Below are 25,286 nucleotides of genomic sequence, written 5' to 3'. Positions count from 1 at the left end.
GACGCCGAGGAGGCCCGACATGTTCTGATAAGCGTGTCCCGGACCTGCTGGGCGAGGGAACTGGGCATCGCGTTGACCAGGCCTTCACAGGCCACCCGCCGACCACTTTCCGCCCGTCGGGCTCTCTGGCCGTAGCCAGCGCCCATCTTGCCCCAGAACTCGAGCGCCTGGGCGAAGCGGCTTTTCGGGTCAAAGACCCAGTTCCGCCATTCGCCGCCTGCTGGCCCGGCTAATGCCGTAGCGGGCCAGTATTTCGGGCTTGAGGAGGTCGTAATTAGCGCCTCCTCCTCAGGGAGGTCATAATAGGCCCGCAGCGCGGGTCCCTTCAGGTATGGCGCCAAGATGGACGCCCACTCGGACCGCTGCCACTCGTCCGGTGGCCGTCCTCTCAAACATGCCCAGGTAGGCATCGACGTCCTCCGAAGGGCCCATCGGAACCATAGGAGGAGGCGGCTGCCTGGGCGGGTCTGGTCTCGCCCGTTGGGCTTCCACTAACCTGGCCTCGTGGCCTCCAGCTCCCGGTGGTAGCGGCTTGCGCTTGCTGCAGGGCCTGGAGCTGGGCGTTCATTCCCTGCAGCACGGTGTTCAGGTCCTGTCCCTCCGTCATTCCGGGATCTCTATCCTGCCGACTCGCCACTTGTAAAGGACCGAGGAGACAGTAGCAAGGTTGGGGTTTTCCGCCCCGTATATTGTAAAATACAAAACAAAAGGTCAAAATCATAAACAAAACAGTTCATATGCGCGCGCCGACTCCTGGCGTCGCGGCCATTTTATTGGGGAGGAGCCGGAAGTGGAGGAATGCCGGGAAGGACCGCAAGGGAGGATGGGAAGGATGACGTCAGGGCAAGATGGCGGAGGAAGGGCGGAAGTATCGCACTGCGGTCAATCCAGGCCTATGGTGCAGGAAGGTCTTTTTTCTATGAGGAAGCAGAGGGAGAAAGTTAATACCCCACCATTCCCTGGCGCAGTGGTTTCCCAGGTGCTATCGAATCAATCCATGCCTCCTACTCGCGTGCGTGACAATATATATATATATATATATATATATATATATATATATATATATATATATATATATATATATATATACAGTATATATATATATAAACTAGGGTTAAAGGAACAAATTTAAAATAAGGAATTTATCAGGGCTAAAAGAAATACACAGATTTAATTAAAATAACTAGGCCTATAGTGGAGAGGACATCATTAAATCTAATTTTACTGCCCTCCCACTATCTTAACATCAGGGTTCTAGTTAAAAAAAATATATATATATATATATATATTTTTTTTAATAAATAATCATGTCCCAGAGTGTGCAGGCTCCGAACAGGTGTGGGTGTGCGTATGCAGGTGCCACTCCATGGTTGATTGAAGTGCTTGGCTGATCACGCATTCATGTACAAATGCAAGCAGGTCAGTCAGGTACCTCATTTGAACCTTGGAGTGGCAGGAGGATAGCACCTGCACGCAATCGGTATAAATATAAGAAGAGTTTGCCTGGTAAAAAGACAGGGTCAAAATGAAATCAAAAAATCAGAAAAACAGAAAACTGTGAGTAAATGCAGTATCAGGTGCCTGAGTAAAGATAACAAGAGAGGGAAGTTGAGAGCGGTCGATGGCACTCTAGGGGTAGATCACCCCCACTTATTTTTAGGAGTAGCAGGTACGAGCTGTAAGGAATGAGCCTGCCAAATTTCAGCCTGACTAAAGCATAACTAAATATATAACGCAGATTTTTCGCTGCTTCGCCGGTTCTGCGGACAATGTGTCTTTTTACTTCCTGTACATGCTTCCTCAGTTGGTTTGCCCAGTTGATTTCATACAAGGGACGCTATTGGCGGATGACTGAGAAGCTAACCAATCAGAGCACGCAGTTAAGTTCCTGCGTGCTGAATGCAGTGTTAACCAGGAAGTCTCGTCTCGCTCATTCAGCATCAACGTGTTTCGCTGTGTAAAGAGTTGTGCTCTTTTGTGTCTATCTTTGTGCATAGTCAAGCCCTTCATTATGGCTCCAAAACGATTTGCTACTGCTTCAGGGGCCGTGCCCAAGCGCAAACGGAAGATGTTAACGATTGCCGAAAAGGTAATCGTTTTGGATTTGTTGAAGGCTACGATTCTTTTTATTTAAAAAATAGGAAAAGAATATAAGGGTGCCTGCCCTCCCAACAAACGAAGATCTGTAGCATTGTAATTGCATGTATAAGGCTGTTTATAATAGTCCATTGTGGTTCCAGTTTGGTAACAGGGCACATTCACACAGGCAAATTTAACAGATGATTGTGATATATAAAGAATTACATAAAAATGTGTGTACGCCAGGTTTTATAATTCTGATTATTTTTTTGTCATATGCATTTTTCTATTTTTTATCGTGCACATATTTTCACACTGGAATCCCACGTAAAGTTTTATAAGTGAGACCGCTCTCTCTGAATGACTCCCAACTCATATCCAATGTTATCGGCTATCTCTGTAAGAAGTATTATGGCAACAATGAAGGTTTCAAGTCCGCTACAGATTAGTAGTTGCACAAGCAAGAGAAAACATTTTATTTGAGTGACACAGAAAAGCTTTTTGAAAGTTATAAGAAGTGTACATATTATTTACAGATTTTATATAATTTTTGCTTATCCCTCCTGCATAACATGTACAGAAAGGAAAATCAATTTTTATAAGCCAATGTTAAATTCATCCCTAATTCATATGCTTTCCTTTGCTTTAGTAACTCTCCCATTTTCTTATTTCTGTTGCCTTTTTAAAGTGATTGTATAAAGGTCAGTTTAAGTCAACCTTTAAATATTTCTGCCAGCAAATATAATGGCTTCAGGTAGTATAAAAAATCTTCAGTTTTGGCTACATTCCTTTCATAGTAATAATTGCCTGAGAAAAATTTTAAAAAATCTATTTACTTGTGAAAGTTTCAGTTTTAGAACTAATAATATATGCTACTAAACTGTTATGTTCAGAATTCTTTTTCCATGGATGTTTTTCAATATACAGTATTCCATCAGAATGTGTGAACCACCCTGCTCTTTTGAAATAATGATGTTTATTTTACCCTTTAAACTTTTATAATGGTGACTACAGAGCCCTGGTGACCTTGATTGTAAATGTCACAAAAGAACTGAAATGAAGCAATGTGTACCTCCTCCTGAGAGTGTGCCATTTTGCTGCCTTGATAGAACATTTTCTTTTTAAAGCAAAAACATTTTATTTGAGTGCCATAGAAAAGCTTAATATACACTTTTTTGATATTAAGACATTTTATTAACCATTTCTGTTAGGCTTATTTGCTAATCTCTTTTATCTATTTGTAAATTTCAGAGAAATCAGTATGGATTGCTAGTGTCGTTTACTTATTTAGTATGATTATGAAATTGGGAAATGGTGTATTTCTGTCCTGATTAGCTAGTGACAAGTCTTCCAGAATAATACCTGAGCCCTCCTCAGGGTACGACTGTTCAATTAATGTCTTGTACAGCTTACTCTTCTTGTTGTCCATTCACTCTGCCATCCACATCAATAATCATCAGATTTAGTGATTTAGTCCTGGTCATCAACTGTGGGTGCAGGTTTTTGTTCCTACTAGAATTACAATCAGTGATGATAATTAAATAGGATCAGTTATTTTTAATTAGAAGGCCATTTTTCTTTTCTCTTCCCATTTTTATCAATCCCAGTTTTAATGCTCAAAGGCTGATGTGACTTAAAAGAGATTTTCATTTATGCTTCATTTAAGAATTTACTTTGTCACAGATGCTTTCCCTAAAATACTTTAGCAGAAATAACTTAAATGAAAAGGAGATACAAAAGGAGTCAAAGCTGAGAATTTGGTTTGAAAGACATGTTCTATTATGTGCAGTCTCTTTCTAGTCTTGCTTAAATCTTTTTCAAGATTTCATATTTTTTATTTATTATTAGACTGATGCCTTTATCCAAGGTGACTTAAAATATCTGACGTATAATCGGTTACATTTCTTTTGCACAGGCAGGTAAAGCAACTTTCTCTAGAATGAGTATGATCTAATTTGGGCACAGCAGTATAAATTAGATCAACTAATAGTATTATTCAGAAGCAATGACTACAGTTTTGTAATCATAATAAAGTGTTTTATTACCACAAACAAATGCCCTTACGTTTCACCAGATATTACTGAACACACTATACAGACATGAGGGCTGATTGAAAATTAATGAATATCTCGATTTGTCTTTCAGGGAGGCAGACATGGAAATGCTGTGCAGGTGTTTGTGAACGTCATACATCGATGTGTGTGAACCCGCAGTTGGACTGCTGTACTCTTCAACGTCCTGTCATTGTGATTAGAAACTCCTCGTATGTGTCGTCATGGCAGATAATGAAGTCATTTCTGTGAGACTATGGCAGATGTCTGTGATTGAACTTTGCATTAATACAGAAAACATTCAGAGATGAAACAATTAGCTGTGCTGCTGCATTTCAGTGGTGGAAGCTGAATAAGATAAGCAACACGCGAGGGAATGACACAGTGCATTCGGAATGGCCATCCACGGTGGTTACTGATATCAACATTACCAAGGCTAATGAACTGTTTCAAGAGCACTGTTCAGATGTCGGAGAGGATTCCTGATTTCTTAACCTCGATTGTCACATGTGAGCATTCTGTCTTCTTGCAACAGATCATTAGTCTTGGCATTAGTCTTGGCATCTAACAGATCATTACATGACATCTGTAACCATGGTGGATGGCCTCCCAGAATGCACTTCATTATTCACTCACATGTTGTCAACCTTAAAGTGCTTCTACCACTGCAGTACAGCAGCACAGCTAATAATTTCATCACTGTGTGCTCGCCATATCATTTCAAGTGTTTCATTACTGCTCTTCCAAGCTTAATGCAAAATTCAGTCACACACTTCTGCCGTACTCTTAGAGGAACATCTTCATGCGCCATGTTGATGCATACGAGTTATTTCCACTCACTGTGACAGAACACTGAAGAATTAGGTGGTCCAACTGCATGTTCGCAGAAGTCAATGTGTGCCATTCACAGACACCTACAAAGCATTGCCATGTCTACATCCCTGAAAGAGAAATAGGGACAGTCTCATTCCTTTTCAATCAGTCCTCGTACTTTGAGATTGCAAAACAAAAAAAAAAAAATTGTTAAGATACTATTTGGAAAATCTGAACCCATTGTTTGACTTTGCTGAGATCTCTACTGAAACTCAAGAGGAGACATTTGTGAGAATACTGGGGTATTTTTTCTGAGTTGAAAAATCTGAGAAGAATGAGACAGTTGAAAATATCTCCATTTTATTTCTTTCTGATCTCATTGTTGCTTACGAGAAACCAAAAAGATATAAATGAGATCACGTTTTTGATTTCTCATTCCAATGGGTTCATAAAAAAACACAGCACTATGATTTTGACATTGATAAGATATTTAGAAATATTTCTATTTTTGCTATACCTTTAAATGCTTACCTCTTTTTTTGGTATTGTTGTTTTCCTTTATTTTGTCCTTTTTATGTTTTGTTTGCTCCCTTTTTTGCATCCTGATAATGACAATTGAAAACAAGCAGAGCAGACACCCGAGCAAACAACATTGAATTATGAAAGGCTGCAACTACTGCAGCGTCAGACCCACTAATTAGTAAATAAAGGATTAAAACTAAAACGCCTGAATAAGCAGAATGAAAATCAGGATGAAAGTATTTTTAAAAAGTAAAAATATATGCTATAATTGCTTAGTACATTTTAATAAATAAAAGCTAGTTTTGTAATTTCTCTTTGAACCCAAAACACAGGTACTGGGAAATAACAGATCACTTAATTAGGCTAGGAGTCCAAATAAAAACAGAAGTTGGATGGGACAGAAATCTACAGCCACGGGGTGTCCTCAGGACTAAGTTTGGGAACCACTAGTCTAATTGAAAAGATATCTTGTGTCAAAGATGAGACAAAAGAGTCACAAAAATGTTTGGGGCAGCCACCCGTATAATTTTTCTTGGCTGCAAAAAAGTTGAATAAGGAGTATATATGTGTACAGAATCGAGTCCTAAACAGAACTGTCTTGATGAGGCAAAGATGGCAGTTTCAAAGCAGAGAATAGGAAGCGCCGTCATCAGGGTCTGAACCAGAAGTGATGTCATTGAAGCTGGATCCAAGCGTGATGTCATCGGGACCAGGCGGAATTTTCTGTAATTGGTCTGCAGTGGAAAGAGAGAAAGGGTCATTACACTTCACCCCCTGGTCTGGTGTGGAATTACCCTCATTCAGGCCCTTTAGCTGCCTTATTGCACACGTGTGTGACATTTGTTAGTCTGAAATATTTTAGAATGATATCCATTATAATATCCATTATAATATCCATTATCTAATGGCCTTAATTCAGTCAGGGGGTCATTGAGATTCATCCTAACCTGACACCATCCAACACAGAAAAGGAACTGCTGAAGTTCCAGCCCACAGCAGAATACATCCCTTCACATACCCACAGATACCTGAAATGTGTCCAGCGATGGACTTGCACAGAAGTGTTTGGTTTTACCGTATACTGCTGTTCAAGAGTCTTAGAACACCTCAGTTTTTCCAGTTTTTCTTCACATTTAATCAGCTGAAATGCAATGAATGACCTGAAATGGTGAAAACGTAAGATGAAAACTGCCAGAGGTTTAAATTTAAAGTTTAGGTTAGCATAAACTGAAAAGAAAAGTCTTTTCCAACTCGGCTTTAAGATTGACAAAGGTTTTTTAAGTAATCAACAGAAGTTGATACACTTGTACAAATTGTTTAATTCACCTTGCAAAGTTAATGTGCTTTAACTGCTGCAGAACATCTGTAGGTTGTAATCTATTAGTTGTTCCCTGAAGAAAGCCCATTTGTAATATTCTGAAATTCCTTTTTTTTTTTTTTTAGTTTTTGCTAACCTAAGCTTTAAATTTAAACATCTAGCAGTTTGCTGCTTACCTTTTTGCTATTTTAGGTCATTAATGGCATTTCAGTTGATTAAATTTGAAGAAACACTGAGGTATTCTTAAACGTTTGACAGGCAGTGTATATTTACACAAGACCTAGAAGGCTGGTGTCCATTCATGTAGTGTGTCAGCAATTGTATTTGACTAAGTGACTTTATGTTGAATTACCTTCAGGCTGTAAATTTTGTTTCATTTTGGTTATATCAAGCTTCATATTTGCTACATGAGATCTGACATAGTTGTAATTTTTTTTTCTTCAAATAAAGTCAGTCAGACTAACATGCACCATACATCTGAATTTCAGATGAGATGACAAATGTGTGTACAATGGGTCATACAATTCAGCAACAATTTTACCTACTGATAGCTTGTACGAAAGTTTGTGTTTTTCAAGCTCACAAAGCCTACTAGTCTTCACTTAAAGGCTTATGTGTTCCTGCTCTGTTCTTGATGTCAGGAGAATATCTGTTAAAGCTTTCCGCATGGGTGTTATGTGAGTCTTGGATTTCATGCCTAAAGACAGACAACACTCTTCTCCTGTCAGGGTCATTAACGCACAAAACTAGGATGAATTTCATGTCAGTGTCACCTGCCTGTCTTTGGTGTCATCTCTGAACCTAAGAGAGATGAACTCTCTTTCCATGGTGTGATACACAAATGATATGGGTTAACCCCAAAGGGAAATTATTTTGATGCTAATTTAGATTATGTGTTGCTTTGTATTATATTCTTTCTTTTCTTTTGTAAGGTTCCTCTTAGTGATGCCCTGTTAAAGGCATTGTATCAAAGTAAATGAGATTGACCATTCCCTGGCATATTCTCATTTCACTAAGAACAAAGAGCTGATTTCTTACTGTTGGTAGATGGAGCTATGTGTTTAGATCAGGTTTTACATCATTCAGTAGGCTATACAGCCATAAGATTGTGTGAAATAGGGTTATACTATACTGGCGTCCATGGAACTTCAATCAATATACCACTTTTTTTAGCCACTGTGCTTTACTTATTCATTTTTTATATTGTTCGAAGTTCTTTATCAAAATGAATTGGAGAAAACAAAAAATTGCCAGCCCTGAGACCTGTGCATCTTCAAGAAGTGATCAACATAGTGGTGGCAATGGCATGTGTGAAGTCAACTGACTGTCTCCTTCATGAGACTGTCACATCTTTGGTAGCATCCTGGAATACTAAAGTTTATTTATACTTTATGGTAGTGAGGCATGTCACCATCTTTTCACTTTTTCTTGCTGGTTCATTACAAGCTGCCAGTTTCAATTCTAACTGCAGGTTGGTGGCTGCCATACGCTTCTCAAATACGTATGAGCAGACACCAGAGATGCATTATAATGATAGATATATACAGTATGTAATCTAGCTGATTTAACTGATACTATTGAGTCACAAAAATGTTTTGGGGTTAAACAAAAGTATGGACAGGTGTTACGTAAATCATAACAGTAAACAAGCAAAAACAATTTGTCAAGGAACAAAAGAGTTTAAATTATAGTTGCTAAACAAATCATTTACCAGAAGATCCTAAACTAGAAATATTCCTCACATAACTAGGTTTTAAAACTAATTTACCATCATATGTAGGATGGTCTCCATTATGTCATGGGTCAAGTGGTAGGTACATAGTTCATTTGCCCAGCAACTAAGTATCATCATATAAACTAGACACCTGTAATGGCAACACACAGTTAAAAATTGTCTTAACAAATGTCAAATTCCTAATAGTAAAATTATGAAGAAAACACTTATTTGCATGTTTCTGTCAATAGAAGTGTTATTTGCAGTTTTAATTTAACAAGATTTTATTGCACAAAATAACTAATGATGATTGCGTACTAATTGTTCACTTGGTATGTGTCATTCCACATTTGTTGTATTGCAGTTTTATTGCTTTTGCACCATTTTATTTGTCTTTAATTATACATGAGCTCAACATTTCAAGTTTAATTCATTTTATGTGGTGCTCATCTCGGAGTACAGGCTCAGAGCACTTAAACAAGTTTACATGTATAATGAATAAAAGAAAGGATTTAAACATATATCACTTATTTAAAAAAAAAAAAAAAATCAAGGCCATCTACAGTATTCTAATGATGCATTTACATGCTTTCAAAGAGATGGCAAATACATGTTTCTGTGTAGGAAATTCAATGTGAACTAAGAAAATAAAGCTTCCCAAATTGTTTGAGTTGTGACGCAACACTGGCCCTTCACCTTAGTCAGTTGTATAAAGTAAAACATATACCTTGGCCAGCCAGAAATTTCATTTTTTTGGTCAAATTGTTTAGAGTTAAGTGATACACATTTAATATATTTATTTTGCTCGTTACTTCTGTTAAAAATGCTAATTTTATCTTTGCTGACAAAGTAACAAATCAACACAGACCTTAAGTATTTCCAAATAGACTGAGCGGAAGCCCAAGTAAACACATCTCAAATTGGATCACTGAATAATCCAAGACCATGTGAATGCATAAGCATACGTCCATTTGCAATATTGAGACATGCTCAGTTGACAGTGGAGGAGATGAAAATAAAACTCTAGTCAATAGCATATGTAAAGAAACTAAACCACTGTGAGGTTCACAATTACAAAGAAAAATCAGATAGAGTAACAGTTCTGGTGACCTCAGGGAAGTTACCACCCAGCACCCTTTGAGCATTTTAAAATAAATACATGCTGGGCAGTCTAATAAGATTATTTCTTTAAATTCCATTTAAAAATAGTCTTGAAACAAACATACATTATATCTTTTGAAACCATGTAAAAATAAAAATGTTAGCCAATGTGATACTAGAGCCTTTATTACCAAGTGAAATCTTTTCTTATTTATTTTCTTTTGCCCTATTCTTCCTTAATCCAAAACATTATTCTTAACTCAAACTCAGCTCCTACCAAGGTCATTGCCCAGCTTGCAGTTTTATGTTGTATTTCGGTCATGTGTTTTTAGCCCTACCCTTTTGTGGATCTTTTTTAATGTATGTGAGTCATTGATCGATCCAAAATTCAAACATGAAGTGGTTCACACCACCATCTTTTATTACATTAATGACTATGGTGTCACATTTTGTGTTGCTGTCAATCCATGTGACATGCTGAAATCAGTATGGGATCACCCATGAAAATAATACCTGAAATGTGAATGTCTAACAAGCAGACCCTGAACAAAATTTCTGCAAAGATTAAAATTAATTAAAAATAATTAATTGCATTTACTGAATGCTTCTGTAAGTACTCAAAGCACTTTACATAGATTTTGTGGTTCCACTTCAGCTACCACCATGCCATCAAAATAATTATAAAATTATTTTCATGGCAAAATAATGATACATAATCCAAAAATGTACTATAATAAATATATTCTAAAATGAGAATGTATGTATAAAAGTGGCAGATACTGTAATATTAATGCACAAAAATAATAAACATTGGAAAATTTTGTCAATCACCACTAAATTGTTTTTCACAGTGAATATAGTATGCAGTCTTTGCCGCTGATTTTGTTTGCTGAATATGACTATTTTTTCCCAGCTCCCCATGATGCTTTGGAAGGTCAGCATAACATTACACAGCTGTAGCAGCCATAAACAGAACATTTAAGCATGCTTACCGCATGCATAATTAGCCATGTGCCAGGTATAAGCAAAAACAAGCCTTAATGGAGCCATCCCCACAAAACACGACCCTATGAATTAATAATACTTTCAGCAGTTTCTATCTTCTTGATAAAAGAAGGCATCTGCACAGAAATTGGAAACAAAAAAGACTTTTCAGCTGTGAAGAAGTCAGTCCTACACTGCTTCTTTGTCACATAGCCGCTCTCTGCCTCAACACTGGAACTCTTTGAGTACAATGATTTATTTATTTATATATATATATATATATATATATATATATATATATATATATATATATATATATATAATTGTATTTTGTTTGTTGTTATCATTCCATGATGCACCCTTAAAGAAAGTTCATAAGATTCCTTCAGGATGCTAGGTGTCAGATGACTGAACTAAGGATTCCTGACCCTCAAACTGGCTGAATCAGACTGCATGTGAAGCCAGGATAATTCCCCTGCTTTAGTTTATTTATTTCCTGCTCTCCATTTGATTAGCGACTCTCAAATCACTGGCTTGTATGAGTGGATGTGCCCTGCGATGAAATGGCGTTCCATCTGAAGTACTTTCCTGTCCAGCCTCTGGCATAGGCTTTGGCTAAATCACACCTGTGTGAAGTGCGTGTACAAGAATGAAGAAGTGTGAGCTTCTGTTTTCTGGAAAAAAGCCGTGGGCTGACATGCTAATTGTCAAGGTGGAGCCCTCAAGGCAAAGCATTTCAGTAGAGTTCAAATTTCAAAGACAAATTTCAAAAAACTTGTACTACGTGAAAGCATAAAATATAGCTTGCTACTCTTTGTAACCAATTACAAGTTATAGTTTCAGATGAACTAATCATATTTGAATTTTGCTGTTATGTTTTTTTGATATGGTCACAAATTGCAAAACAACTTGGAAGACACTTGATAGCCATCTAGAAATATCCTGCTTAATCTCTGAATCTCTGAAGATTGGTGGAGAACAAGCTATGATACCCAAAAGGGCTGTTTGACATGTGTAGTTGTGTTTGTAGTGTTATTGTTAGCAGAATCTGAAAATTTGACACAGGAAATAATTGGTTGTCAGTATCCTTGCCTACCCTGCTCAACACAGGCAGGTACTGATTTAATGCCAGTCTCCAGGAGCTGAGAAGCAGCAGTGCTAACACCTTTGCCATCATGCTGACCTGTTTAAAATTAACTTCACATTGGTAGGAGGTTTAATTGGTAAATAAGAAAAGAAGCAGTTAAATACTTTTAAGAATTAAATAAATCTGCATTCTGATTGTGAATAAGCATCTGAAATGAATGATTTAATAATAATAATTATATTGATACCAGCAGGAGCTTTATGATTCTGCAAGGGCTACCCATGCTTGTAAGGTCAAGGGAAGGGGACACACTAAAGGTAGACTATTACCCACTCCAGAAAGAGATATTACATTTTTAAAATATGGTTTTATTAAGAAATGGAATTCATACTGTCTTGGTTTTCGAACAGAATAAATAGGACAGCATTTGTAACTTACGTAGAAGACCGCTTTCAGAAAAATGAGCTATAATCTTCCTTGGCTACTGGTAGCACTAGCCCAAGTATGGCTACTGCAATGGCCTCTACATGGAGTGGTGGGCCTTATCACCAGATCCAAACTTCTGTGGCTGTTTCAGGGTTCCACAAGCCAATGACCACCTAAGCAGGTAAGACATATTAGAACATGAAATGGACAAAAGTTAGTAAGTTCATCATGTGTAAATACTATACAATCATAGAATTAGAAACAGACACAAAACATTGCAGACACAAATTACACACTGCTTTTACAAAGAAATATTCAAACATACAAATCACAGAAATAAGAATCACAGATCAGTGATAAACTATCCTCACACTTAACCTAATCCCAGAAACAAGAATCAAGCCAATAAAACAGCACGTTTTTGCTAACTTATAAAAATGTGCAATACCAATGACAACACATACTCCTGCGACACACAGGCAGATAGTTAACACACCCAACAATACACACCTAGAACAGTGGACGCTACAACAACAGAAAGTGTCACTGATGAACCTACCAAGACACTAACCATCAAGGATTTTATAGTACTACACAAACTGACAGAGTACATTGAGCAAACACTCATATAATACACAAGGACAGACTACCCAGCATCCCCTTACCAAAACTACTAAATGCAAAGAAACTGTCACTAACAAAAACTCATTAAAGAAAATATACACTACTTCCACAATACATGGATAAACTTGAAACACTTACAGATGTGCATATGCATCTGCAGTCTCCACCGTCACACGAATTACAATGAAAACGTGAGATAGACAGAGCACAACAGCATAACACCAACCCAGGAAACCCACCTGGGAGCATCATCGGGAAACACAGATTAAGAGCATTAGACTTGATTTAGGCTGATCAACACAGTTCAGAAGAACAATTCATCAGGAAAAGTGCAAACAATAGTAATCACATATTTAAGAGGATAAAGAACTTGAAAAGCACAATGAACGTGTAGGCACATACTCTTAAACAAAACCTTGTAGTTTAAACAAAGAGTTTTAAAGGGTAAAAAGTATGTATACTGTGGAAACCGCACAACCAACAGTTCCAAAATTATGAAAAGCTGTACTACAGAGAAATACTGAATAACACATTAGTAAAAACCAGTGGCACACCATCACTGGAAAACCACACTCAGTACTTGTTTTCCTCTCTGGCCTAATGGGGTTCAGGTTAGTAGCACAGCAGCTTGGGTCAAGGAGTAGTGACAAAACACAGAAAATATACCGCCAATGTACATCACACAAATCACCTTAACAGATCTAACAGAAACCATAAGGAAAACGCACATATGGAAGGACCCAGGCATAGATATAGTTTACAGTTTCTGGTATAAGAAGTTCACAGCTCTGCAGACAAATTGACACACATTATACACAGCTTACAAGAAACACCCTAGTTTTAACAGAAGGAATCACATATACTGTATGCAACCCAAATTAAAAACACAACAAATCCCCATAAATATAGACCTATCGCGCTTCTGCCTACACTTTGCAACATACTTACTGTTTGCATAATAAACAAAATATATACACATATCACAGACAATGTAATACTTAAAGAAAAACAAAAACACTGCTAAAGGCAAGACACACATGTTGTAAGGAACAATCTGTAATTGACTCTGTGATATTCCACCACTCATACAAACAATACAAAAATTTACACATAGGATTCATTAACTACAAAAAAAAATCATAGTGTCCCACATACGAGGGCTAGTAGAAACGTATGTTGCTAAGTAGAAATATTAGACTTGTACACCCTATACTCTAACACTATTGGAACACAGGGAAACAACACTACATATGTGTATCAACAACACATCAGTGCAAACAGACTCAACAGTACAAATAAGACAAGGCATATTCTACGGGGACTAACTTGGCTGTCTCTGGTTCTGTCTTGCTCACAACCTACTGCCAAACAGATTTAAAAACACACAATATGGATACAAAGTCAAAAATCAACACTGACAATACACCCTATCACATCTATTCTATATTTATGAGTTAAAGATATATGCAGGAGCAAACAAACAATTAGAACAGTTACTAGATATAATTGAAACATATTCACAATACATATGCATGGAATTTTACCTAGACAAATGTAAAACAATTTATAGAAGGGAATATTTATAGAATTTGGTTATAACCTTGAAAATGGCAATTAAGTTTAGGCCATGGCCATGGATATACAAATACCTTGTGTTCCAACAGGACAAATTTATACACTGTGAACAAATTAAATAATTTTTCCACAAAAAACAGAATACATCAACATATTACACAAAGCAATAATCCATACAGACTCAAACTACACATCACTTCACCGACATACTGTGGACATCAACATAGAAGTCATAACAACCACACCACTTAAAACTCAAGTATAGACCTAAAAAACATTGCATGACAGACACCCAAATGAACTTAATCAGCCTTGTGTGGATAAGGTTATGTCAAATACCTGGCTAAGCTGTGGTAACTGTTTGCCAAGACCGAAGGGTTTATGCTAACCATATAATATAAATTTATAAACACAATAAACTACAGAAAATAAACACTTAAAGATACTACATTACAAACAGTACATGCAGACACTGCCACAAGGAACAAGAAATGACCCAATCATATCACGTCAGGTTGTAAACTACTGGCACAGACACAATCGGATGGCAAACATTACACATCAGGAACTGGCACTGCTGTACAAACTAGTATACACACAAACCAGGTTATATATATATATACACCTCCACCACACACAAATTATACTGGGACAGAGATGTACAGAAAGACAACACTCTCCACCCTAACACATTCAGAATAACACTATAAGACAAACCGAGTAAAACTACATATGCTGTATTATTGACATTGCCATACCAAATGCACAGAACGTGCAAAATATATATGCAAATAAAATGCATAAATACACAGATATGACATAACAAATAAGCTGCTTGTGGAGAATGGACAAAAGTGATAAATGTACTCATTTTTGTTTCAACCACTGGCATTATCCCACATACTGTATATTAAACAAATTCCTACAGACATTACATATAAACAAATACACAGAAAGAAAACTGCAAAAAGTAGCCATTTTGAAAACATGACACATAGTGAGGGAATTCCTTAATGCAAACACAATTTCATAAATCATATACACACACCACATAAAACTATCCTATGTCTTGGCTTAGGTTCAGTATTGACAGTAGCAAGAAAGTAAATGATCTCTGTATGAATGAGTATAGGTACTTGCATGAATGTGCCTTAGGATCTCCTTTGCTCTTTGTTCAGGGAAGTAAGTGTTTGGTTGTTCCCCAAAGCTATTCATACATTTGCTATCTGTTCTGAAAATACTTTGAATAATAAATTCTGTTTATATAGCACCTATGCCATGCTCAAAGCACTTAAACTAATAATAAAACATACTCTGTTAGCAACAGTTAAGTGGGTTCAAATTATAAAACAGAATAAAAACCTGTAGCCACTGCATTTGTCTAAGATCAGATGAAAATAACCTTGGTTTTTGATTTGCCACATGAATATATGCAGTGAATCAAAAATCCCATTTAAATATTAAAAGTAAAAGGACAATGTGTAAAGGAGTTCAAAGTTGTTTAAGATTAGATTAGATAAACTTTATTAATCCCAAAGAGAAATTCAAATGAATTCAGCAGCAGAAACATAAAATAGCAAGGATACAGACTCATAGGACAAATAATACAGCCAGTCAAACAGTCAATCAATAATAGAGAAGCTTGTGCCTGGTGTCTGCTTATGTTAGGGTTGCCACAAGAACTGTTTTAAAGCAGGTCCCTGCCTCTCTGTTTCTCCACACAGCACACGTTTATTATGAGGGGAAATGCTTCCCAATTGTTCACTCAAGCACCAACAAGGCACAAAGCAACAAAGTACTTCTTTTTCTTTCTTTCTTTCTTTCTTTCTTTCTTTCTTTCTTTCTTCTTTCTTTTCTTTCTTTCTTTCTTTCTTTCTTTCTTTCTTTCTTTCTTTCTTTCTTTCTTTCTTTCTTTCTTTCTTTCTTTCTCTCTCTCTCTCTCTCTCTCTCTCTCTCTCTCTCTCTCTCTCTCTCTCTCTCTCTCTCTCTCTCTCTCTCTCTTCACCTCCACTCCTCCCCTGACAAGCTTTGGCCACCTCCTCCCAGCTCTGGCTCTCAGAAGTAGTGGCAGCTAGCTTCTTATATAAAGCACCCAGAAGTGCTCCAGGTATCCAGTGATCTCCTTCCAGCAGCACTTCTGGCTATGGCGAAAATCCTGCTGTTTCTTCAACTCCCCTTTAGTGACATCCATTGATCCCAGCAGGGCTGCAGTTAGCTCCAAAAAATATATACATAGCGTTGTCGATCATTTTGACAGACTTGGGGTTTGTCGAATGTGACAGTAAATCTGAAATAAACTGAATACACTAGATTTTCTTATTTCACAGCCTTGCATTTTTGAAAAGGTCAAAACTGTTGTCCATCATTAAATCCTCAATACCAATCAGTGTTAAGCACTTTTTGAAGTAAAAAAAAGAAAGAAAAGCAGAAATAAAAAAAAAAAACACTGCAAATTAATCAATGGACACAAGCCAAGATTGAACAGAATGAAGTGTGATTTTTTTTCTATAGTTGGAGATGCTGTTCTTCAGACTGATAAAAAGAGGGGGTTTGAGTGAGTAAAAGGGAATTACTAACTTTTTTTTTTTTTTGCTGGTAGACATTTGTTCAAATCTTCTGTATACTGAGAAAGTACTAATTTTTAGTTTTGAATAAATCAACTTTACATTACAGAATACCACTTTAATACAGAGGTCTGCTGCAATATCCTTCAAGCTTCACCACCAAGGACTGCATGTAGCATGCTCAACAGTGAGCAGCTCAAGTGAAGTAATAATATTAGCCCCAGCTAAAAACAAATACAAATATTATATCCAGAAAAGTACTTACCGGTAGTTACATAGTGCTTCTGATACCTTCTGATATATTCAATGCAGCACTTTCATTTAGTCCTGTTGAGTTGTAAAAAGGAACAATACCTATAAAATTATTCACCACCTTGAAAGTTTTCACATTTTCTTTTTATATAACACTGATTCACAGTAGATTTAATTTGGCTTTTTTGGCACTGATCAACAGAATTCTCTTTAATGTTAAACTGAAAACAGATCTGTGCAAAATAGTGTAAATTAATCACAAATGTAAAACACAAAGTAATTGCAGTCAGTATTTAACAGGAGCATCTTTTGCAGCTATGACAGTCTTGAGTCTGTGTGCTTAGGTCTCTCTCTTACAGCTTTGTAAATCAGTGTTCGTTTCAATTTTTCTACATTCTTTTTTTTTTTTTTTCAAAATTGCTCAAACTCTGTCAGGCTGCATGTTGATCAAGAGTCAGCAGCCCCTTTCAAGCCCAGCTACATGTTCTCCATTGGATTGAGATGAGGACTCTGACTTGGCCACTCCAGGGCATTCATATTATTGTCTTTCAGCCATTCCTATGTAGCTTTGATTTAATTCTTAGGATCATTGTTTTGTTAGAAAAAAAAATATCCTAAAATGCAGGTTTCTTGGGGCTGCATTATGTTTTTCTCCAGGATAACACTGTCATTTGCAGCATTTTCTGTCCTTAGAAGCCTTCCAAGGGCTGCTATGGATAAGTATATCTACAGCATGATGCTACCACCACCATGCTTCACAGTGGGGATTGTGTGTTTTGGAATAATGTGCAGTGTTTGGCTTACACCAACTTTGGTGTTTATTCTGATGGTAGAAAAGGCACTTTGATTCAGAAAGTTCAGTAATCTTATACAAAGTATTCAGATTAATTCTGGTGTTGTTTTCTTCCTTCTTTTATTTTTAAACTGTGGAGTTGAACATTCATTAGGCAGCACTTGTAATACAGATCACCAGTAATGAAAGGACATTTTGGCAAATCATGCCTTCAGTGTACAATATTTTGCATTTAGACCTGATTGTTTATAACAATGAAAGTAGGTGGTGGACTGGCTGGTGTTTCTTGACATATCCAGATTAGAAGGTTTAAAGGTTTGTATCTTAATCTTGTCTGAATAGTTAGAATTCACTAAGAATGAAGGAAATAGAATTCTCTAAGCTCTGCATTTCCAACATAAAAAATAAACAATGCCTTTTTTGAATGTGTTTTTTTATTTGCTGTTTGTTTATATCTGCTGGCTAACTTGTCATTTTGCTTTCCTTTATAGCTTATTGGCGTTTTTGGCTCTGTGTCAGTGTGGTTTATGAACTCTTCCTCATATTCATTCTGTTTCAGGTAAGCTGTTACAAAGCTATGTACTATTTTGAGACTTTCATTGTAATAGTCATTATCATAATATGTCTTATTTTTCTTCTTCCTCTTCATCGTTTCCCACTTCTATTTCGGGTCAATGTGCTTGATCAATCTTCTGTCTACAGCTCGGTCTTGAACCTCCGTGCCAGTCAGGCCCTTTTCCTTCAGTTCTTCTTTAACTTTATCCATCCACTACTGCTTTGGTCTCCATTGCTTTCTCTTCCCCTATACTGCAGTGTCCATTACTCTTTGGCTCACATATTCATTGCCTCACCTCATCACCAGTCCATACCACTTCAAACTACTTTGCTGTACATTCTTAGATATCTCTTCCACTTGTGTTATACTTCTGATCATTTCTTCTTCAGTCCATTTTTGAAACTCCACATATCCATCTCAACATTCTCATTTCTGCCATATCCAAGTTCTTTTGCAGCACTCCCCTTCACTGCCCATGTCTCCACTCCATACATCATTGCTGGTCTTGCCACTGTCTTAAAAACCTTACCTTTAAATATCACTTTAATTCTTTAGTCACACAATACTCCTGACACATTCTTACAATTGTTCCATCCTCCGTGCACTCTGTTGGTTACCTCTGCATCTAAGTTTCCATTTTGGGCAATTACTGATCCTTGATAGTTTAAATTTATCCCCAATTTTCAGTAGATCTCCCTGCAGGTTAACTTCTGAATCCTGATTATGATTAACATCAGATATTCTGTCAATTTACTACTTATCTTCAACACTCTATCCCAAACAATCGAAGGTGTGTTTAGTTTGCAAATCCCTGTATGAGTGAGTATGGGTACTTATGTGAATGTGTCTTGGAACCTGCTTTGTTTCTGGCTCAGTAGACGTTGTTTGGATGTTCCCTAAAGCTATTTATACATTTGCCATCTGTTCTAAAATTTTGAGCAGATAACTGGAAATGATCTCACTAGATCAGATTGCTTTCATGCTGCTAGATATATAGACAAGTCAGTAGGTGTAGGCCAGTGCAAGTTAGATAATGCTTCAGACCACTTCAGACAAATAGTACTGTATTAAATGATAGCCTGGAGGAAAATATATTTGTAGCCAATCTATATGTGCTTTTTAGTTTTTAAATACTGTACTGGAAAATGAAATTCAACATGAATAATACCATCTAAAAAGAGTTTTTTTCTTTTCTTTTTTTTAATAGCTTGCTTTCTAATAAAGCAGTATAGCGTTGATAAAACAATACACTTGCATTGCATATGTTAATTATTTTTTTAATTAAACAAATGCTTTGTGCATATCAGAAATACCACTCATAAGCCAATTGCCTTTGCTATTTAGTATATGAAAGGGCTAGGAAAGTCTGTTTTCCTTTAAAACATCAATTTGTATACAGTAGCCTGAAGCCCACTCAGTGGCCACTTCTTCTAATTCTTATTTGTATATCTGACCAGAACATGTTGTCATTCTCCATAATTGGTATACTAGTCCAGTACTGGGTAGGGTTTCCTTTTTCCTTGAGAACCATTATTGTTTACAGCATTAATTCAACCACTTGTTTGAAACATTCCTTAGCAATATGTTCACTCTACAAGTTTTCCATTCCTCCTCATCCCAGAGGTACTCTATTTGGTTGATATCTGGGTACTGTTTGGGCCATTAGAATTAGCACATCTCACTCTCATGTTCAGTGAATTAGTTTGAGGTCATGCGCACTTTGTAACGTGGTGTAGTATTCACTTGAAAAAGTGACCATAAAGGAACGTACTTGGTCAGCAAAGCTTAAGTTTGAAGGTGGCTCTCAAATTATTTTCGGATAGTATCATTAGAAGCCTAAAGTGTGGCAAAAACTTTCTTTCCACACCATTATAATACTGCCATCACCCTGTACTGTTGACATAAGTGTATTATAACTGTTTGTGTCAAATTTAGACTATGCTATCTGTGTGTTAAAGTCAGTTGGTCAGTCATTTTCCAACCCATTATATCCTAACACAGGGTCACGGGGGTCTGCTGGAGCCAATCCCAGCCAGCACAGGGCCCAAGGCAGGAACAAATCATGGGCAGGGTGCCAGCCCACCGCAGGGCACACTCACACCAAGCATACACTAGGGACAGTTTTAGGATTGCCAATGCACCTAACCTGCATGTCTTTGGACTGTGGGAGGAAACCCACGCAGACACGGAGAACATGCAAACTCAACGCTGGAAGGACCTGAGAAGCAAACCCAGGTCTCCTTACTGCGAGGCAGCAGTGCTACCACTGTGTCGCCATCTGCATGTTACAGTAAATATCAAAGATTGTCAGATCAGGTAACATGTTTTCAATAATAATAGTAGTAATAATAATGATAATAATGATGATGATGATTCAATGATATTGTCATTGTACAGGTACAATGAAATGTCGTTATTGCATACCCCTTGGGGTCAGAGCACAGGGTCAGCTATTGTACAGCACCTGTTCAGCAGTTTCAGGTTAAGGGCCTTGTTTAAGGGCCCAATGGAGCAAATTCCCTTCTGGCAGTAATGGGATTTGAACCGGCAACCTTCCAGATACCGGCGCAGATTCTTAGCCACTGAGCCACCACTCCATATTCAGTTCTCCGGTTTCGGTGATCACATGCCCACTATAGCCTTATCTTGTTGTCCTTGTATGACAGAAATGGAAGCCAATGTGATCATCTGTTGCCACAAACCGTATGTTTCTAGGTCCTACTAGGCTGTTGATTCAGGGATATACTTTGGCACATCAATGTTGTATTGAGCTGCTATTTAAGTATTAATGACCTTTATATTAGCTTGAATTAGACTAGCTATTCTCTTTGGATATATATTGAAAGGGCAGTGATGATGCAGAACATTTTTTTTTTGTTTTTCTTGAAGTAGATGAATGAATATACTAGGAAGCTAACAATTACATCTGTATTGGAATGATTTTACTTATATAGTGGGAAATATAGTATATAATAATCTTTGTGCATGTTAGTGGCCTCTCGCAAAAAAATAAATTGGCGAGCCTTCATGATGATAGATGAGATGTGTTGTGCCCACATCAGGTTGTCGGTAACATGCAGATTTCACCCAGAATTGCAGAGTTTTTTCAAGTGTTTTTCATTTTGCTCTGTTTGTGCCTTATGTTCAGTGCTACTGAAACAGGTTCAGTAGTAAATTATTAAGTGCTCTGTGCTATTTAATATTCCTTTGTTTTATATTCATCTTTGATGGTGATTGCTTAATCAAATGACACGACATTTTATGTTGCAACAAAATTGTAAGTATGAGCAGGACAAATGACATGTTAATCTTTAAATGCAGCTTTTAAATTACCACACTATACTTTGAAAACTTTGCAGTGCTTGTAAATGCTACATGAAGTATCTAACAAACTCCACCCAGCAACCAGGTTCTTCAAGTTATCAGGGAACAAGTTTTGGCTCTGTCCTTTTGACCTTCAGCAAACACAGCTCATTATACGCAGTTTAGCCACTTCCTTTCCTTGATTATTTGCTTGATAAATTGTGATGGATGCCTATTATTTATTTAGTTAGTAATCTGTGGGAAAAATCTGCCACTTCCTTCACTTTCCAAAACAAAGCAAAAGAAAGTTCCATTAGTAGAAAATATTTTATTTAATGTGTAACAGTACATTATAATAGTGTATGTCAAAAATCACCAGAATTAGATTAATTATCGTCCATCCACCTGGAGTTTCCCATCTGGGTAAGGTACCTACCTTTTTCTTGGTTGAGATGGTTGTTCATCCACCTGGGGTTTCCCGTCTGGGTAAGGAACCTTCCCCTCTACTGTTCGGGATGCCCGCCCACCCATCCCATATGGCACTTACAGTGGACATATCAAAAAATGTATCTTCATTTAAACAGTATCTATATCTATAGATAAAAGTGATATAATAAATATGCCAGATTTAAAGTTTTTAGTTAGGTGTATAATTTAAATAAACATAAATGCAGATTTTGTATGTGGAAAAAGTGAGTCTACTCCTACCTTTGTCACAACCTCTGATACCTAAAATCAGAATTAAATATTCAAATGATTATAATATCATAAAAGAGAATATTGTTGGACCCATCTTTAAAATGCGTATTACCATCATTGCAAAATCAAAAGAGCTCTCTAAGGACTTTAGAAGAAGTTTCTTGATGTCTACGAGTCTGGGAAGGGAGTTAAAAGGATCTCCAAACAAATGGAAATCAACTATCCCCCTGTCCAGAAGATCATCGACCAGTGGAGAAAATTTTAAACAACTGGAAACTTGTCCAGACTAGGTCATCACAGCAGGTTCAGCCTGAGAGCAGCAGAGTGCAAGGTGCTGAAAGAACTTAAGAAATTTATCATGGAACCTACTGGTAGCTCTTGCCACTGTTCATGTCAAAATGCAGGATTCTACTATTAGAAACAGGCTGCATAAATCAGAACCATGGGAGAGGTTTTTCAGGTGGAAACCTTTGCTGTCAAGAAAGAGCATCCAAGCAAGACTAAAGTTTGGTTTGGGGTTGCTTTGTATCATCAGGGCCTAGGCAGAATTCACTTGGAATTCTTCACTGTACTAGAGGGTACATGAGGATAATGTCAGACCATCTGTCAAAAGATTGAAGATGAAGCGAAACTGGCAGACCATACAACATGACAATGACTATTAAATACAAGAAAAATACAAGTAAATCCACCAAGGAATGGATGAAAACAAATACATTGAGGGTTCTGGAATGGTAATCCCATCCAGATACTGTTGGGGATTTGAAACAGACTGTGCACATAAGACACCCCTCACACAGCTGAAAGAATCCTACATGGAGGAGTTGGAAAAACATTCTTGAGGTCGAAGTCAGACTGTCAGTACCACCTGTTAGAGTCAAGGGTAGACTTACTGCTTCCCCAGAAGGAAATTGAAATGAATAAATTATTGCAAAGTCAAATTTTCATGTTTTATCCCCAGTTCTCAATTTATCTAAAGATACTGTTTAAATGAAGGTCAAATCTTGACATGTCCACATATTCTGAAAAAGAAAAAAAAAACATTTCTATGAGTGCATTTACGTTTTCGCATTTGTTTATGTAGTTATTTATTTATTTGGTTGTTTAGTATGTGAAAAAGACGCATGCTTTTCATCAATTAAATTATGCTCAAAATCCTCCTTCTTCTAGGAAATAATCCTGTACACTTCTTGACTATAATTTTAGAAAGAGCTAAGTTCAGATGTTCATTAATGTTGTTCTCACTTTACTGAATGTGCTGAACTATTGCTAGTCTTTTGGATATCTCCATCCAAACTTGACATATGCTTTCTCGATTTAACCATGGCAACCTGGAAGGAAAAAAAATACTTTGGTTAGTGCAAAAATGGCTTAAAATGTGACACTCATCAGCTAAACTACCTATTGAGCCTAAATCAACCTTATCCTGGATTTTTCAGGTATTTAATTCCCAGAGGTTTTAAATGGAAACACTAAGATAAATCTTTATGATGCCCATTCATTGTGCTTGTTTCATGAGGTGAAGGGTCTGTGTCTAACTGTTGTTCAACTTTCTTATGTGTAACATTTTTGAAAGTATGCCCAATTGAGTAGTATCTAATAATTAGCAATTGGAAAATATTGTGTTAATACAAAAGGACCACTACTAGTGTAAAATCAGTATCAATATTACCCTATGAGAGGAGAAAAGGATCTGAAATAAGATCCTAATCTAGTTATTAATATTGGTTAAAATAAATTAATTTGTTAACATTTTATAAATAAGTAAGAACTTAATGTATTATGTAATGGGAATATGAATGGTACACTATGGATGTGAAGATCGGGGGTTTGCCACAATTGTTCCTGAGTATCTTGTAATAAAAGTTCAGAGGCTGGCCGTTAAGATTCTGGCTGTTACATTCTGCACTAATTGCAACTGATTGATGTCATTCCTTCTTAAGTAGTCCTGTTAGGAGTGCATTACAGTAATCTAGTCAACAAAAAACAAAACCGTGCACTAAATTTGTTATTGTCTTGTAAAGTTATACAATGTCTAACGTTTGCTATATCCCTTAAGTGAAAAAATGCAGATGTAGTGATATGATTAACTTGCGATTTAAAGTTTAGGTCAGAGTCAGTAATTGCCTCTAAATCTTTTACTGCCATCTTAAATTTTAAACCTAAGGAATCAAGTTTATTTCTAATAACCTTGCATTATCCATGTCTGCCAATCACTAACTTATTTAGTTTGAATAAGTTACTATCAAGGAGTTCTTCTGAAAGGTGCTCTTTAAGTTCATACCAAGCGCTCTTTACTGTGCAGATCGTTGGACTGAGAAGTGAACTTTATGAATGCCAGTAAATTGTAACGCACATGAACAGGGTAACGGGTATCTGTGGTGTTAATGCAGTTAGAAAGGTTTCTCTAATAGCCAGTAAGCATGTAAAAATTACTATTTAAGAATAAGCTAAGAGAGTTTACAATTAATACACTGAAGGAATGGCTGCTGAGAATAAGACTTTGTGTATAATAAATTAAAGGTTAGTCATTTCAAGCAATAGTGGCCATTATACAAGCCTTGGCTGTATAGTAAAATCAGTTTAATGGTATCTTGATAAAAGAGGTATCAATGTCTATCAAAACAGGACATTTTTGGATAAACCTAAACTTTTGATTGTTACAGTTTGTTGCTTTTAATTACAAATAGAGGAGTCAGTGTTGGAGATGGGGGAGCCATAAATTGAGGAGTCGGAGTTGAAGTCGAAGTCGATGATTTTGTGTGCCAACTACACAGCCCTGCCCAATACTACCAGCTCCCAAGGAATCACAAATTTAACTTTAG

At 36.9% G+C, this 25,286-nt stretch overlaps 1 protein-coding gene across 1 annotated transcript in view; it reads left to right on the top strand.

Moving 5' to 3' along the window:
• The window catches only part of ptdss2 (phosphatidylserine synthase 2), a 233,274-nt gene that overhangs the window by 133,961 nt on the left and 74,027 nt on the right, over positions 1-25,286 (top strand). The window contains exon 4 of the mRNA XM_039744791.1: positions 18,395-18,462. Coding sequence (XP_039600725.1) covers positions 18,395-18,462 — 68 coding nt within the window. The remainder of the gene's footprint in view (positions 1-18,394; positions 18,463-25,286) is intronic.

The sequence above is a fragment of the Polypterus senegalus genome, chromosome 1 (genome assembly GCF_016835505.1).
Source record: "Polypterus senegalus isolate Bchr_013 chromosome 1, ASM1683550v1, whole genome shotgun sequence".
Taxonomy (NCBI): Eukaryota; Metazoa; Chordata; class Cladistia; order Polypteriformes; family Polypteridae; genus Polypterus; species Polypterus senegalus.
The sequence above is the reverse complement of the archived record's forward strand: the minus strand, read 5'-3'. Positions and strand labels throughout refer to the sequence as shown.